This window comes from Ixodes scapularis, unplaced genomic scaffold, assembly GCF_016920785.2.
Source record: "Ixodes scapularis isolate PalLabHiFi unplaced genomic scaffold, ASM1692078v2 PGA_scaffold9__187_contigs__length_104089568, whole genome shotgun sequence".
Classification (NCBI taxonomy): Eukaryota; Metazoa; Arthropoda; class Arachnida; order Ixodida; family Ixodidae; genus Ixodes; species Ixodes scapularis.
The window spans coordinates 22,067,047-22,082,571 of NW_024609884.1; the positions used below are offsets into that span (position 1 = coordinate 22,067,047).

General features: G+C 51.7%; 1 protein-coding gene across 2 annotated transcripts in view; it reads right to left on the reverse strand.

Moving 5' to 3' along the window:
- Positions 1–15,175, reverse strand: part of LOC8035134 (protein bark beetle) — a 78,874-nt gene extending 63,699 nt beyond the window's left edge. For both annotated transcript variants that reach the window (XM_042287551.1, XM_042287550.1), the window contains exon 1: positions 13,807–15,175. In XM_042287551.1, the coding sequence (XP_042143485.1) occupies positions 13,807–14,049 (243 nt within the window). In that variant the 5' untranslated portion in view covers positions 14,050–15,175. The remainder of the gene's footprint in view (positions 1–13,806) is intronic.
- Positions 15,176–15,525: the final 350 nt, after the last annotated feature.

The following is a 15,525-nucleotide window of genomic DNA, read 5'->3' on the forward strand; positions in this document are numbered from 1 at the left end:
CGTCGGGGAGGGCGGTTCGCGCGTAAGCACCCATGCGACGCTCCACGCACGCGTCTGAATGGGCGCACTTGCTACTCCAGCCGGCTACGTTCGGAGCGGACGGCCCGTAAACATGCAGCGTCACAGCCGGCAAAGTATACAACAATGGCCTTGCGTCGCGCGGGCTCGACATCCTCTTGAAGCGAGCTGTGCTCAGCTGAGCTCGACGCCGCCTGCGTGCCAACGATGATCGCGGCGACAGCGGGCACATCGAAGCCCCCACGAGAGAAAAAAACAACAACAAAAAAAAAAACACGACATGTCAGCACGCGTGTGACCCGTTCGCTGATGCGGCGATGGTTTCGTACGGCGAAAGACGATGCAGGGTGAACGTGTCTTCCGAGTACAGGTACGCGATGGGCCTTCTTATCGGGGCATTGCCGCGACGAACTTCGCCACGCCCCCCTCTCCCGTGACAACATTTCCATCCGCTGGAAAGGAAGCCGCTCGACACCATCAGTGCGAAGGAGGGCAAGAGCTAAGCGCGAGCGCCTTTGCGGACGAAAAAAAAAAATAACCTTTTGTGCAAACGGTTCCTCCCTTCTTCTCTTCTCGCTTAGACACGCTGAAAAGCGAGCCTTTGATCCGAAGCTAAACTCGACGGTGGCTGTTCACGAAAAGCCCGGAAGAGAAAAAAAAAGCCTCGCGGAAAACGTTTCAGAGGACGCGGTGCATCCATTCGAATGGGTCGGCCTTTTCACGCGTGAAATTGCCGAAGATGCTCGCAATAGACCCCGGGGAAGAGACCAATGACGCTCACGCACGAAACTGACCGCGCACTCGGGTGCCCCCGCGCGTGAGCGAGAACCTTAGTCCGCGCGGACCGAGCAGCCCAGACCAGGAAGGAACCCGTCGCTGTGACACCGGCGTCGAGGACCTTCACGAGGCTCGTGTACGTCCGACGGACGAGCTGTTCCAGACAATGGGGTGCACGCGATAATGCACCGGTTGAGCTTCGGTGCTGGCTGCGGAACCGGAAGCTGCGAGGGAGCGGACGAAGCGGGTGGTCATTCGATGCCCCCCGCGGGGCACGGTCGAATTTGCCCAGCTGCGTCCGCTCGCGGTATGCCGCCCCGCCGTCTCGGGGGCAGAAACCGACTCGGTCTCCTCGTGCGTACCAAGACAGGAATTCATTTTGATTCTTTAGTACGATGCAAAAATCTCAGCTTGGACAGGTAGCGTGGAAGAAAGAAGAAATATTTAGGTTGCCTTCGTAAAACTCGTTAGAACTTATGAAGTATGAAGGAGATAAAAATCGACAGGGATGCCCTCCCTGTTCAGTGCTTTGGAGGATAGGCACTCATTTACAAGGATCGAGAGAAAGAGAGAGACGTGCTCTCAATCGTGTAAGCTTGGGGAAGGCACCCTGAAAAAATCATTTGTACTAGGATGCTAATCGCGTAAAAGATACACATTGCATTTATTTTCAGGTGCGAAACATGAGTTTCATCGTACAAAACTGCGGGGGATAGTTACACGTTCTATGTTTGACTCGTTCCTTGCTGTGACAGCGCTGCATGCAGCTCTAGACTACCGGAGCGTATATATATTATATACACATAGTGGATGGACGCTATGTATGAATAATCCTACGTAGACGGCGAGGTTTCCTGCGGCGAGCGTCGTCTCCACTTCCGTGACAAAGAAAAAAACGGGCGTCGCAGAGCGCGCGTCCCTTCCAAGTTCCCGCAGCACAACGCGAGAGTCCGTGCTGCCGGGACAACGTGAAGGAGTCCGCAGTCGTCGCTCGTGGGGGCGTGCTATGTTTGCGGTATGACGGCGGGTCAACATTCTGCGTGAACCCATCCAGCGAGCCTCTGCCGTGGCGTCACCGCATCGGCGCTACGCCTATCGATAGCGTCAGCACATCCGTCCCTCTGCACATCCTCCTCGCTCCGCGGAGAGAGGCCCTACCAGCCCTACCTTGTCGAGCCGAGGAAGTGGCTATCACCCAAGGACGCGTTGCGTTCCGGGGCGTCGGTCTCTCGCGGGCCGCCGTCGCTTACCCACTCTACTCACGGGCGTGCGTGCACAGAGCTCCAGAGACGTACTACCCCACATACGTGTTGTGCCGCGGAATCTCGCGCCGAACGACACACGGACGGGCAATGGCGGAAGTGAGGCTGCACTCCGTTCACCTCTAACCTGACAGTGCGGTGGAAGCTAAGTGCTCCTTGGACCACTCGTACGCCTATCCTTTCGCCACGTGATCACGATCCCGCCCTTACCCGCGCGCAGAGAGCGAAGTCAGGTGATATAAGGGGAGCCGGCTGATTGGTTCGGATAACGCGTAGCTCGCACCGCACTGTCGCTTCGAGGACCGCGTTTGGATACAGAATGGCGTTACTGTTTCAAAGCGCGCGTTCCTTTTCGGTAAAGGCCTCAGCCGTCTTCGCCGGACTCGTGACCGAGATGACGCAAGTAGCGCGAAGCGATATACGGGTAATGCGTTACTTTCAAGTTCCGGCTAGGCACAAAAGCGTTTGTGCGCCGTTGTGGTCGACGACTATACCATTATGTGCGGCTGCTCCCATTTCGCGAGCCAAGATGGAGTGGATAGAAAAACGCACGTTATCCCCACATCCTAAAAGAACCCCCTTGATTCGCGGCTATTCAACCGAGTTCAAATTGAGTATGGTTACGGTACGTGGTCCCTAGAAGCGAGAACGTTTCAAGCACGATTCACGTAAAACGAATGTCTAAAGTGAAAAATAAAAAGGGCAATAACAACGACCGTAAATGCAACGGGTAACATCAATAGCATGCTTCCTTTGAGAGCATAATATGTATTTCGGTAACTGGCGCCCCCCAGTCAGCTCCATGTATTCGAGAACTCCGTCGGCCATCATTTTCCATTAAAAATTTCAGAAAATCACTTATAAAATGGTTAGTTCTGAAACTTTGCCATCGTGGTTCGGACCACTATATGCGGTATACATTTGGGCGGAGAACGAGGGTTCGGCAATGCGTAGTTTAATCATTTTTGTGGTGGAAAAAAAAAAAAAAAAAGGAAATCTTTTTTGGGGCGACACTTGTGGTATGGAACATTCCAATAATCGCCTTCTCTTGAGCGCTGCCATCTTCGTCTACTGGGCTGTGTGGAACCCGTTCTGAGCATGCGCACTGGCTCTCTTCTATACGTAATATCAGACGCCGCGCACGCGTTCGCAGCCTGCAGTGACTCGGCAGTTTTCACCTGTATGGTAAACGGGGGAAAAGTGTACATGGTTGAAAAAACCCCGAGACTGCGGGTAAACGACACAACACTAAAAAGTCTCTAACTACAGAAAAAGACACATCAACGCTGTTCCTAGCCACGTTTGGCTGCGCTGGACTTTGGCAATGACCAAAGAGAAGTTGACGTCACCCTGGTAACGAAACTCGCATACTGCCGGCTTTCCATCGCTCGGTCCCTCTCAATGTTTATCGACAAAGCCAAGTGAGACAGGCTGGGTAATCCAAGGCGACCGAAGTCGAAGGGTCTAGCCGGAACGCCGCCTCGTTCCATTGAAAAGACGCGCTCCGCCTCGTGGCGCAAGAGGCAGCAGCCAACCTTTAACCCGACTGGAACGGACGAACGCCGCGCGAATGACCCGGTACAGAGCGTGACACAGTTAGCCCGAGCACGCTATCGCCGGTTTTACTACCTCGTTTATTTTGTTTTTCCTCGCATATAGTTGAAAGGCGTCGCCATCGGAACTATTACACAAATCTGTTGTTCGATTATGTGGGTCGCCGAAGCGAAACCATCGGTTGCTCTCTAGAGAAATTACAAAACGTGTATTTGAGAAGGATCGGCAAGACAGGAACATCACACACGCACAAACTGGCATGACAAGTTTTGGGCCGCCACGTGTGCAGGCGTTACGCGAAAGCGAGGTGACAAGTCCGACACGGGGGAGCCGCGAAGCGTCATCTGGCCTTCATGCCATGCTCAACTGTGCAGAAGGGGCTTTAGAAACAATTTCGTTCGTATGCGTGAGCTTAAAGTCGTGCAGCCCAGATATTTCCCTACACTCTCCCCTTGTTCTTCCGAAGGCACCCCCTTAATTCACAACTACTCCTCTATTCTCAATGCACCCCCCCCCCCCCCCCCCCAATCCCCCTAAAAATTTAACCACCCCTCCCTCCCCCCTAATTTCAGTTCCTGGGGAAATTCCTGGTGGAAACCCCGGTAGCTCAGTTACTTTATGTTTTTTACTTTCTCCACGGGTTCGCGAATGTGTTGCGGCGGATGCTGGTCGTCTCTGGCCGCACGGCTTAGGGTTTCTCGAATATCAGACGTAGAGGGGACCCCGGGTGAAGGCGAGCTTGAACACACTTGTTCACAAAGCTCCACTTTGGAAGTGTTTTGTCTTGTACACTGCGGGGCACTGTAGGCGCGAACGCGACATTAGTGCTTTTTCGCAGTTTACTACCGATCGCACCAGGAGTCGTGCGACACCACCGCTGCCGCGATGCATTCTGGTACCTGTAGTTCTCCCCAGTTTTCCGGACGCGTCAATGGGCGTTGTACGCCCGGTGTTTGGAAATTTTCGAATTAGCACGAGACTTTTAATCGGGTGTTTACTTACGGATTTCAATGGGTGGCTTCACCCGTTGCGTGCCAGTGTGCTACAATAACAGCACCAGGTAAAAATGCCTCAGACTTTACGTCTTCCCGAAAAAAAAGTATCCCCCGCAAAGAGTGGCTAAGAAAGGTAAACCAAGCCGGACAGAGAGGCAGGAAAAAGAACGTTCTTAGATTCGTTTCGCGACCTGCCTCATAGTTTGTATCCGCCCCATTGCATGTTAGCTAAAAAGTTTAGATTACAGGGCGCGAGACATAGTAGGCGTGCCGAAGTGTTCCGTACGTTGGAATCTCCCTGAGCACCCGCTCCGTAGTGGTCTATCCGTTGCAGGGTTGGGCAGTATCGCGATAGTATTGCAGTATCGCGATAGTATTTCAGAAATACATTTTGTATCTGTATTTCTGTATCGCGATACTTGCTTTCACCAGTATCTGTATTCCTGTATCAAAATACATTTTGGAATGCTTCTTTGTATCGCGATACAATCAGGATGAAATGTATTTCGTTACATTTCTTGAGAAATATCCCCCCCCCCCCCCCCCCCCTCCCCCGAAAAAAAAAAAAAATACAGGTCCGAAAGCATTTTTTTTTTTTTACTTCTCAGGGCATTAGGGTTAAGGAGATGCTGGGGCATTGTTGCTATGCTGACCAAGGTTCCTTCCGATTCTCCGAACTATTTTTCTATGCGTCCTCCTCTCTCTTCTGAGAAGTGTTGCGTAATCGGGGACCCGAACCAGGTGCGTGCCAGGATTAGAGTCAGAGCATCTTCTGCCGCAGGTCCTTAGGCAGGAATTTCTTGAGTCATTGTCTGCTGGCATCCAATGCCCGCTTATAAATGTATCTCTTGCCAAAGCGTACACAGCACACCCAGCCGGCAAAGCTGGGTCACACACAGTTCGTTGCAGCACGAGTTTGGCGGTGGTTGACTTGAAATAGTAGGGTGAATCATGCAGTGAAGTTCACCACAACATATTCGAATGCGTCTGCGGCTGCGCCCGTAATATTGCACAGCGCAAGGGTACGTCATCAGCCGACGTGAACGTGACCCGCTGCTCTGGGGATTCGAAACCCAGGAAGGAGGCGAGACGTGGCCTCGCTGTGCCAACCTAGACTTCGTACAGCTGCGACTCGTCTCGAGCGCGCTGTTTCTCGGAGAGCTTGCACCTGTGCCGTCAATATCTGGTCGCAATCCACGAGGTCTCTGTTTGGGCGATGCTAGGCGAAACTTGATGACTGCAATCCATGCGTCGGTGGCGGAGGGTCTGCAGGAAGGACCTTCACAACAGAGATGCCGTCGTATCGTTTTTTCAACCGTAACAGAAGATGAGACACATGTTCCAGGATGCTTCAAGTGGTCCACTATTCTAAAAAATTCCCAATGACACTGCTTGAACGATCTTCAACGAGGTAACCTACAACGAAAGTATCTATTGTACTTTCATACACCAGCGTGGTAAAGTTTCATGTTCAAGGCCACACCTAGAGATAAAGAATACCAGTTTATTTCACCGTGACGTCATGTGATCAATGTTGGCAGGGACGTCCTTATTGGACAGGGGCGTGGTGACGTTTTGATGGGATTTAGGGTGACATAGAATTTATTTAGAGGTCGAAGTCTTTTCGCATCCCACGTCAGACAGACAGGATGTCAAGGAAGGGACCGCGGTCAGTCCTTGATGGAGCGTTTTTTTGAGCCTATTGAAGACTCCTCGTCGTCCGAAACCACTACCTTCAAGGCAAAGTGCCAAGCCCACGGGAAAGTAATTTTGGGATCAAAAACTTCCAATTAAAACTTCAAGCTTCATCTCAGTTGATGTCTCTAACAAATGTGAAAAAAATATATTGCAGTATCAGTATTTCTGTATTTGTATTTCTGCCCTCCGTAAAATGTATTCCTGTATTTCTATTTCCAAAGACATTTTGCTTTTATTTAAAATGTATTTCCGATACGTATCGCGATGCATGTGTGGGGACCACATATAAGCCACGGCAGCGGATGAAGAAGACGCCAAGAGCGCTCGGGCACTTCTGCTCTGGTGATCAGCACTGCAGCCATGTTGTACTTCGAGAGTCCATAGAACCAACGGGTAAATAATGTAAATAAATAGTTAGCATATAAAGCAACGCACAACTCGTTATACATGTTTACAGATGTATTTTAGTATCAGTATTTTCGCTACTATTTTAATGTATCTCAGTATTTGTATTTCCAAATACATTTTTGAGTATTTCTGCCCAACCCTGATCCATTGGTCTATCTGCTGCATCGCTTTGCGGCGGCCGTTTTTAATAAACTTTTTGCTCGATGTATTTTGGTGGTTATAACTGTTATTGCGATGACAAGTTTCAAGCATAACTGTGCTTCAAAAGATCACGACAATCACTAAAAGAAGAGCAGCGATTACCGATATGCATCACTTGAAATAAAACGACTTTTTGAAAGCAGTCTTAATTTTGTTTTTCAAACAAAACCATTAAAACTCTGCATAATGCAATTTAGAAGTGCAACACTTACCACCAAAAAGGTAGCAGACGAACTTCACCCACCTTCTGGTGGTCTATTATGCAACGACTTGATTTTGGTTGGCGTTACTGGTCCATTCTGCATTACCACCAATCAAGACCGAAAAAAAAACAAAAAAACTGTTCAAATAATACTGAATATAAACTCAAAATGTACACGAAACCTCATCTCCACCCAAAGTTTTCAGGTATCTGGTATGGCTGCTTCTTTTTGACAGATGAGTTGTTACGGCGCGTCGGGCATGGTCTTTTTGTAGATCGTTTCTTCTTTTTGTGCAAGCTTCTCCCCGCAGTTTATCTGTACCCTGTCGCAAAGGATGTCAACCAGAATGAAACGACTTTTAGAAAACTGTCGCTCACCGAGAAAGTCTATTTAGCTCTTCTTACTTAATTGCCGATAAAACGTTATGCACAAGCCTGAGCACTACCATGCTCAGTTTTCTACCGACCCATTTGATGCTGTTCCGCGATGCTTGACCGAGCCGATGGACCCTCGAATTTTTGTGTTCTTTGCCATTGAACTAAACGTTCACTTGGTGCCAAGTTCATTGAGACGTCCGAACAGCCGGAGAGCTAGAGTAGGGGCGTCGCTGTTTTTTCGCGGCCGCAGTGGGACCACCGCCTGAACGCAGCCTTGGCTTCACGAAGACGAAGAAACAGACGACGACGAAGCGGACGACAAAGCGATTCTAAAGCGTTAAGACGACTGGAACTGCTTTTCTGCGCTTGCTGACAAAAGGCGTCACAAAATAGACAGAATCTTATGAAGTACAGACACGCGGGAGAATCCAAACTGAGGCGCCCCAAACGATGATGTAGGCGAACTACAAGTAACATGGCGGCGGCACCACTTCCGGAATGCGCGCGCCTGCGCAGTTCGCTCGGTGACATCAGTCGGGCACCAAATTTTACCGCTTAGGTTAGTGCCCCAATGGAACACTTACCATCACACACTCTATCAATGACATCCCATTAATTAAACAAAAGAAAAGAAACGGCGATGTTTGTGTTTCCTTGAGACTGCCAGGCTTTTCGTTGGTTACATGAAAACCACTCGTGATTACTTACTTCCAGAATGCATGGTAAACTCAATATAAGCGACCCCAAAAGAGCCGCGGAGGGCGCTTAGAACTCAACGCGCGGAAACCAAAACTTGAACGTCAAGCTGCCTCCAACCTGAACGCCCAACCCGGCTGTGGAGTTTTCCGCGCCCGCTAACTGTCGAACTTGGGGCCCCTTACGGCTGTGGAAGAGCTTGGTCACCCGCTTTCTGTGCCGTCCTGTTCGTCGAGCTGTGGTCGGGACACCCGCTGAAGGTGCGGTCAAGGAGGACGGCAGGGGAAATCGCCACAAGTTAATCTGTCTCGGAGTTTATACTCCGATTACGTATACGCTGTGGAAAATATTTAAAAAGAACCGTTCTTGAAACGAAGACACGCGTTTCATACCTGCGGTAAAGTGCCTGCGAGGGATTAGAAGATCCATATCACATTGTTCGGCAGCATGTCAGAAGCAGGAAGAAAACGAATGTTTGGTACGGAACAACAAAATTATGAACCATTCTTCTTGGGAATAGCTGTAACAGGGAATTTTACAAGAGGCTGAGGGAACCACAGACGTAGGCGCGAGGGAACGTTCGCACGATAGCATTTTTCTTCACCACTTTTCTACTTTTCATTTCCTTTTCTTGGAAGAGAGCGGTATTTAAATCATGGCATAGAAAGGATGTGGCAAAATCGAGTATGCCCCAAGGTTGTGGTGAGGTCATCTAATCGCTTTACCACAGTCGTAAGGGTTCGCAGCAATCTGTCGAGCTTACTCCAATAAGCATCGAATGCGAAGCCCTGCTTCTCCAATAACCACTGGACCGACCTCTCGATGCTAACTCGCATCCACATTTCTAGCAACGCTATTTGCTGACCGCGAGTGACCCAAGCATTCCACGAATACTGTATACACACCCCGATGAGCTACTATGATATATCCCGTTGGCCAGTTTCAGAACTCGGCACTGAATTCAATCTTCCCTCGAACGGTCGATGGAACAGTCATCGTGCCTTTCGCGAGACTTGCGGAACTCGCGGGACTCCGGGCTTCGATTGATGCTTCCTAACCAGCTTGCCTGCATACTTTCTCTTCTTGGAAACTGCTCGTCCCAGTGGCACAGCGAGGAATTTTTTTTGGGGGGGAGAGAGGGTGAGTGGGTTGAGGGGGAGAGCTATGAAAAGGGTTTTGTTTGCAATATTTTTTCCACTGATTCGGCGTTTTTGGGAGTCAATTTTCGGCGTCAAACAAGAAATAAGTGTTTATCGCGCATTATGCTAAAAAGAGAAAGCACTACATTGCCTCGCGATCAGTTCAGCGCGGCTGAGTTCGAGGTAAATACAAAATAAATTTGTAGTTCATTTTTTTTCCCCCATCAAGCCTTTTTTTTTTTTTATCATTAGAAGGTGTGGTGAACCATATAGCCTAGGCCAGTGGGTCTCAAGTCGGGGTCCGCGAAGGCATTTTAGGGGTCCGCGAATCCCACCCTTATCAGGCGAGCCCGGAAATAAAAGTTTTCTTTTCTCAGATTCAGAAGAAACGTTCCAATTTTCGGGGGTGTTTTCTCGTGTATATGTCAATAAGTGAATTTTACTCCACACTAGTTAATTATGATAGTGATTTATTAAATCACAATCATAATTAACCTATAATTTCACTTCTCCTCACCACGAACGGGGTCCTCCATCATCTCTGCCGATCCACAAGGGGTCCGCGAATCATCGATGGTTGAGAACCATTAGCCTAGGCTATGGGTGAACCTTCCATTCTCCCCCACGACTCCGGAGCCCAAGCGAGCCCACATATCCAGCCGGTCTGAAAACCGATTGACTCTCACGCCTCCAGTGCAAAGGCCGACATTCCCCACCGAGACGATCGTGTTCTGTGTACTACATCCGTTGATACGAATAGGTTCGCGTTACAGCGATCCTCAGTTCTCACCGGTCTGGCGCCGTGCGCTTCGACACACGAGCCTTGGGGGAGAGTGAAAGGTTCTACACAGAGGACTGCTTCAATTCGGGTTTTCTCGGTTTTCCCCGATTTCGAGAAATAGCGACTCGGGGGTTAACTTTCGGAGCCTATCGATATAAAAACACGGAACCCTATGTGAAGAACAAGTCTGCTTTCTGCGCAGGGGTTGCGGTGACGTCAGAATGACACCGAGCCCTGACTGGCTGATGTCTGACTGGTGTTCAGACATCATCGCAAACCCTGGGCAAGAAGCAGACGAACTTGCGCTCCGCATAGCTATGAACCTGGGCGTGAAGTGTTTAGAGGGGGGGGGGGGGGGGGACTTCGAAATTCTTTCTACCTACGCCACTGGCTCCTTTGCCCCGTTTTCCAACGGTGACGTGTTTTCTGCGCCAAACACTCGTTTTTGCAGAATCGGTCTCGAATAAGCAGACAGGCAAGGCCTCCGCGATTATTGTTCCCGGAAGGGGCAGCGCTCGTGATTGGCGTCCGGAGGCTAGCTGGGCCGAAGGGCAAGATGATGACTCTTGGCTCCCGTCGCCGCTTGGGGCGAGGACCGTGTCGGGCCCGTGCCAAGAGGGCGGTGTCCAGAGCGGCCCGGAGCCGCGCTTGGGGCGAGCCGCGACCGGTTCTCGCGATGCCAACGGGCGCCGCCGCGAAAGGCGAAAGCGGCCTTGCGGGCCCGTCCGACGTCCCGCTTTCACGCGGAGGGGGGGCCTTGGCCGACCGAAAGACGCGCTTCATGCACGGGCCCCGTGGAGGAGAGCCGTCGGGTGCACGGCGCCAAACGACGAGCTCGCTGCTCCAACGTGCTTGCCGCCCCGCGCCCTTTAACCGGCCGGCAATCTGCGGAGAGTTTCGGGAGCCGAGGCGAGTCACTTTCCCCCCGAAGAGAGGATAGCGTGCCACGGGAAACACGGACTGCAGCAAGCGAGCTCATTCTTCTTGTTCGTACAAACTGAGTTCGGTTTCGTGCTCACCATTGTGGATCTCTCACGATCGAGTGGAATGACAGTAAATTACGCACTGGCTAAGCACAATTTGGATGAGAGGCCACTCGTGCTGAAGCTGGAAAAGCCGAAAAAATGCCTGCCTTTAGATCAGCCAGTAAGGTTCAGCAGGTCACAGTACTATGAAAATTGTATTTTGAACTGGTTTTCCACTGCTACATCTACTCTTAACTTCTTACCGGCGAAGAGTACGCGTATCTTCTGCACATGAAGGAACTTCGACAGTCATTTCCTCTCGGAGTTCAAGGCGTACAAAGGGCTCATCTTGCACTGCACCCCTCACTTTGTATCTCTGTGCTTTACCACGGCCCCTCGATCCCCTCTCCCGGGAGAGGAGGGGATCAAGCGGCCGTAGATTTACCATAGAACTTGGTACATATTAATATCGATATAAAAAAGGCAGCACACGTTGAACAATTATTAGTTGCAGAACAACGGGTCAGTATACCAGCGCCTGAATGAGGTTCATTCCGCTTCCTGTTCTTGCCGCATACTGCAGGTAACTGATAAATAACTTACACAAAATTCTTCGTTACGATAAACGAAGACCGCTTGGCAGTCACGACGACGAGGTCCTTTACCCCACAACCGTTCCACACGAAGACCAGAAGGAAACAGCAACCGTCAAGTGACAGCACAACTCGAAGCCCGAGAGGACTTCGGTCGTCCGGCCGATAAGCCAGGTCAGGCGGCAGATCGGGCGCACAATGCTACCATCTGACCGCCATCTCTGTCCGCCTTTCAGTCAAACATCGCGACCTAGTCTAAACTTTCCCGCCTTCCTCGAGCGTGTAAGTGTCGCCGGCCGATGTCTAATCAGACATCCGAAGATGCGCTCTACCATTCGGGCGTCGCAAGCGTTGCCAGTGACGCTCGGGTCCATGGACAGACGGTCGTCCAGCGCCGGCCCCCAAGACGCGTGGTCACGCAGGTCTTCTGGGCCGCAAGCCCAGCGTGGCTGCGCTGCCGGTGGTGCGGCGGTGCAGGCAGAGGGCTATGGAGGGCAACAGGGCCTCGGAGGAAGCCACTTGCTCCCAAAACCAGTTTGAGACGCGTCTGCTCGCGAGCAGCATGCCCGGACGGACTCCTCGGGATACGCCCCGTCCGATCTCCAGTCTCCATCTCGATATAAATTCGCGCGGCAGTGCATCATGCGGTCCATTGTTTGCCGTCCCCCGCATTGTTTTCCGAGCCGATAATCAGGCGTCCGGTTTTCTCTCGCGGGCGAGCGCCGAAAATGGCTGTGGCCCCGGACAAGGGCGCCCTTCGTTCGCGATGGTGGCTTATGGCAGTGGGTCGATGCACTTCGTCCCAATCGCCGGTTCGAGGTTCTACGTGGGTGCCGGGTGGCTGCGTGTGCGTCTTCTGAGACGGCACCTGGGGGCAATTTGATCACGGATCGGCGCGTTGGAAATGAGATGCAAAAAGTAGAACTGATAAAAAGATATTCGAAGGCAAAGTTATTTCGCGCCAGGAGGTCGAGTTCTTTCGGTCTTTCTAGGGGATGGACTCGATTATACCTGCCAGAAAAGGAAACCGGTCCTCTTCTGTACCACGTTTTGTATGTGGTAAGCAATGTGAGCTTGAATCTGAAACTTGGGAGCGCTAAAATAGATGGATGGTGGTGGTCGTTCCTGCTTTAATGAAGCCACTCGCATTTTCTGCGCAGTCGGCACTAATGTCTGTAGTTCGTGTTGTCAGCCGAAATCCCTGCCGTTGTGCCTATAGGACGAGTCATTACTGTGAGCTGCGCAAGTACCGACGGTACCGACACCGTAATATTGCAGAGTGTAATAAGAAGGAGACAAACGAAACACAAGAGGAGGCGGGGGGCTTCAACTATCCCCTTGTATTGTGTCTGTCGAGTCCCAACAAAAGGGTTTCAGTTGGCGGGTGTTATCAATACCACGCCGAATGCAGTCTATGTTCCTAGGCGTCGCCACTGGATCTTTCTCTCGTGGACTTGCGTTTTGTGGTTTCACTTGTACTATTGTCGCTGCGGTCGCGGCCGTTTATGTTCAAGGGTAGCTTTCTAATGCTTTATATACCACTGACGAATATCCGACACTCCGTTTCGCTGGTGAATGGAAACATGTTATTTTCATTCGTTCAAGTGCACTCTCACTCGCAGGCCGCTTTCTGAAACTCAACAAAGCTATAGAATCGTTGCAACAGTTCAACTTCACCGAGGTTCGATCCTGTTGCGCGGTTAATTGGCCAAACGCTTTGCAACGCCGCCGTCCTTGCCACTTTTTGTCGCAAGCAGGGGCCATGGGGTATCGAATATTCGGCGGCCACTCGCGTTAGACAATCCGACCTCGCCAATCAATCACTATCGGTTCATCCCAACCAGCGAATATGCACGTCGACGCTCGCGTGCTCTCCGGCCCGCTGCACACTGGGACAAAACGTCCGGCACGCTGCAACCTTCGGGAATAAACGCTCGGGGAGCGTTGATTCCCGTGAGGTGGACGCCAACGAGGAAAAGGTCCGAGTCGGGGAAACGGGCGCGCCACGGACGTCCCTCGAGAGCCGTTGGCATGCCACGAACGACGGGTGCCGATAGCGAGGGCTCTCCCACCACGCTATCAGCGTCGCCAAGAGCAACGCTTCACGTTATTACGAGAAGGCGAAGCGCGCCTGCCTACCTGGGCTTTGAGCGCACCGTTGACGAATATGCCGACCCCGGGGGCAAAGCGCAGCTCGACGCCGGGCTCGATGACCAGCTCACCGCCGTCCACGACGACGATGTCCCGCTTGATCTCGTAGGGACTGCCGGACACGTTGAACACCTGCCTGTCCCTGATCTCGTCGGGCCGTGCGCGGACCACGCTCCACACTGCGAGCCAGGACAGCAGGGCTGCGGCCGCTCGGACCGGACGATGCCTCATGCTGGCTGCGCGCGGGACACTGGTCGCCGTCTCACACCATCGCCGGGACGGACTCGAGAAGCCAGAGGTCCCGAAGGCGGACGGCACCCGCTGCGGCTGAGGGCGTTCCTCTGGGCGTGCTGAACACAACTAGCGTCGCCAGCTGGGAAACCGTTGGGTCGATCCCATGCTCGTCGAAGTCCTGCTGCTGCGTCGGCGCGACTGGTTTCAAAGCGAACGACTTTCGGTGCGGCCGACCAACCTGCCCGCGGCGTGGCGCAGCGGCGCTGGGGGAGAGAGAGAGCGCCTGGTTGCGTCACGGGCGGCCCACAGCGCTACGGGGATGATCCGCGCGTCTTCGTCACTCCGCCAACTCCGCTGACTCGACTACGGGGACTTGACGGCGCGTACCGCCGACGCAAATTGGGCTGCTCATTGTGAAGGAAACGAAGGAGAGTGGTCGTTTTAGGGGCTCTTGTTCCCCGGGAGTTTCGAGTAATTTGAAACCCCTGGAAGTGGAGGACGGACTTCAACGAGATATAGCGATGCTCGCGAATCGCTTCTTTGATTACTGCTTCGCCTAATTATTTTTTTTTCTTATTACCTGGGGGTAACTCGTGATAGATGGAGCTGGAGTTCCCCTTTGAAGCAATTTCCTTTATTCGCGCGGGGGGCAGGGCGACGTGGCATAGAGATCTATCCATCCCCGAAACGGGACGTTCATTCACATTTGATCTTGCGTACCTGAGCGCTTTTGGAATGACTACAGCTTGTTTACGCTTAACTTGAGCCTGTCATGTTATACACCAAGATTTATTTTACGCAAAAAAAAAGAGGGGGGGGGATGAGTTAAATATACGTGTATTAAAAAAATCTTCATAGCGTTGCAATAAAAAAACTCGTGTCCACAAAAAAAAAAAGAAAAAGACGAAACAGAAATTGTGGGATTGCACCAACGTGGTAGAAATGAATACCAATTATTATCTTCAGTGAGTGTCTTTGAAGGCGTCAGTCATTTTCCAAGACGCATCACATATGTCGAAAAGAAAACATTGGTTTTGTCGTAATAAAGGAAAGCTACAAGAAGCCTAAAACATAGCACGGCTTTCTTCATATCCTCATTGTTTAAATCCTTCTCTAATCTAAACATGGTAAAATAATACTTAAAACAACAACCACAAAAACATCCAACAGCCCGCGCGCGAAACGCGGACGATTCGCGAGTCCGCGCCGTAGCGTTTCTTTTCCGGCAAGCCGGGCGCGGAGTCGCGGAGCCTCCGCCACCTGGCCCAAAGCGCGGGAAGCGGAATTCTCTGCCGGGATAAAAACAAAGAGCGCGGCCTGGGAAACTAATGGGCCCCCTCGCTCGGCAACACAGAGCCCGCTTCCCCTGATCGCAGCGGTGGCAGCCGAGGCGAGGGGCCGGTTACGAGCGAGCAGACGGAGGGAAAACATTTGGCGCGTACCCCCCCTCCAACTCGTCCCTCGCCGAGTTGC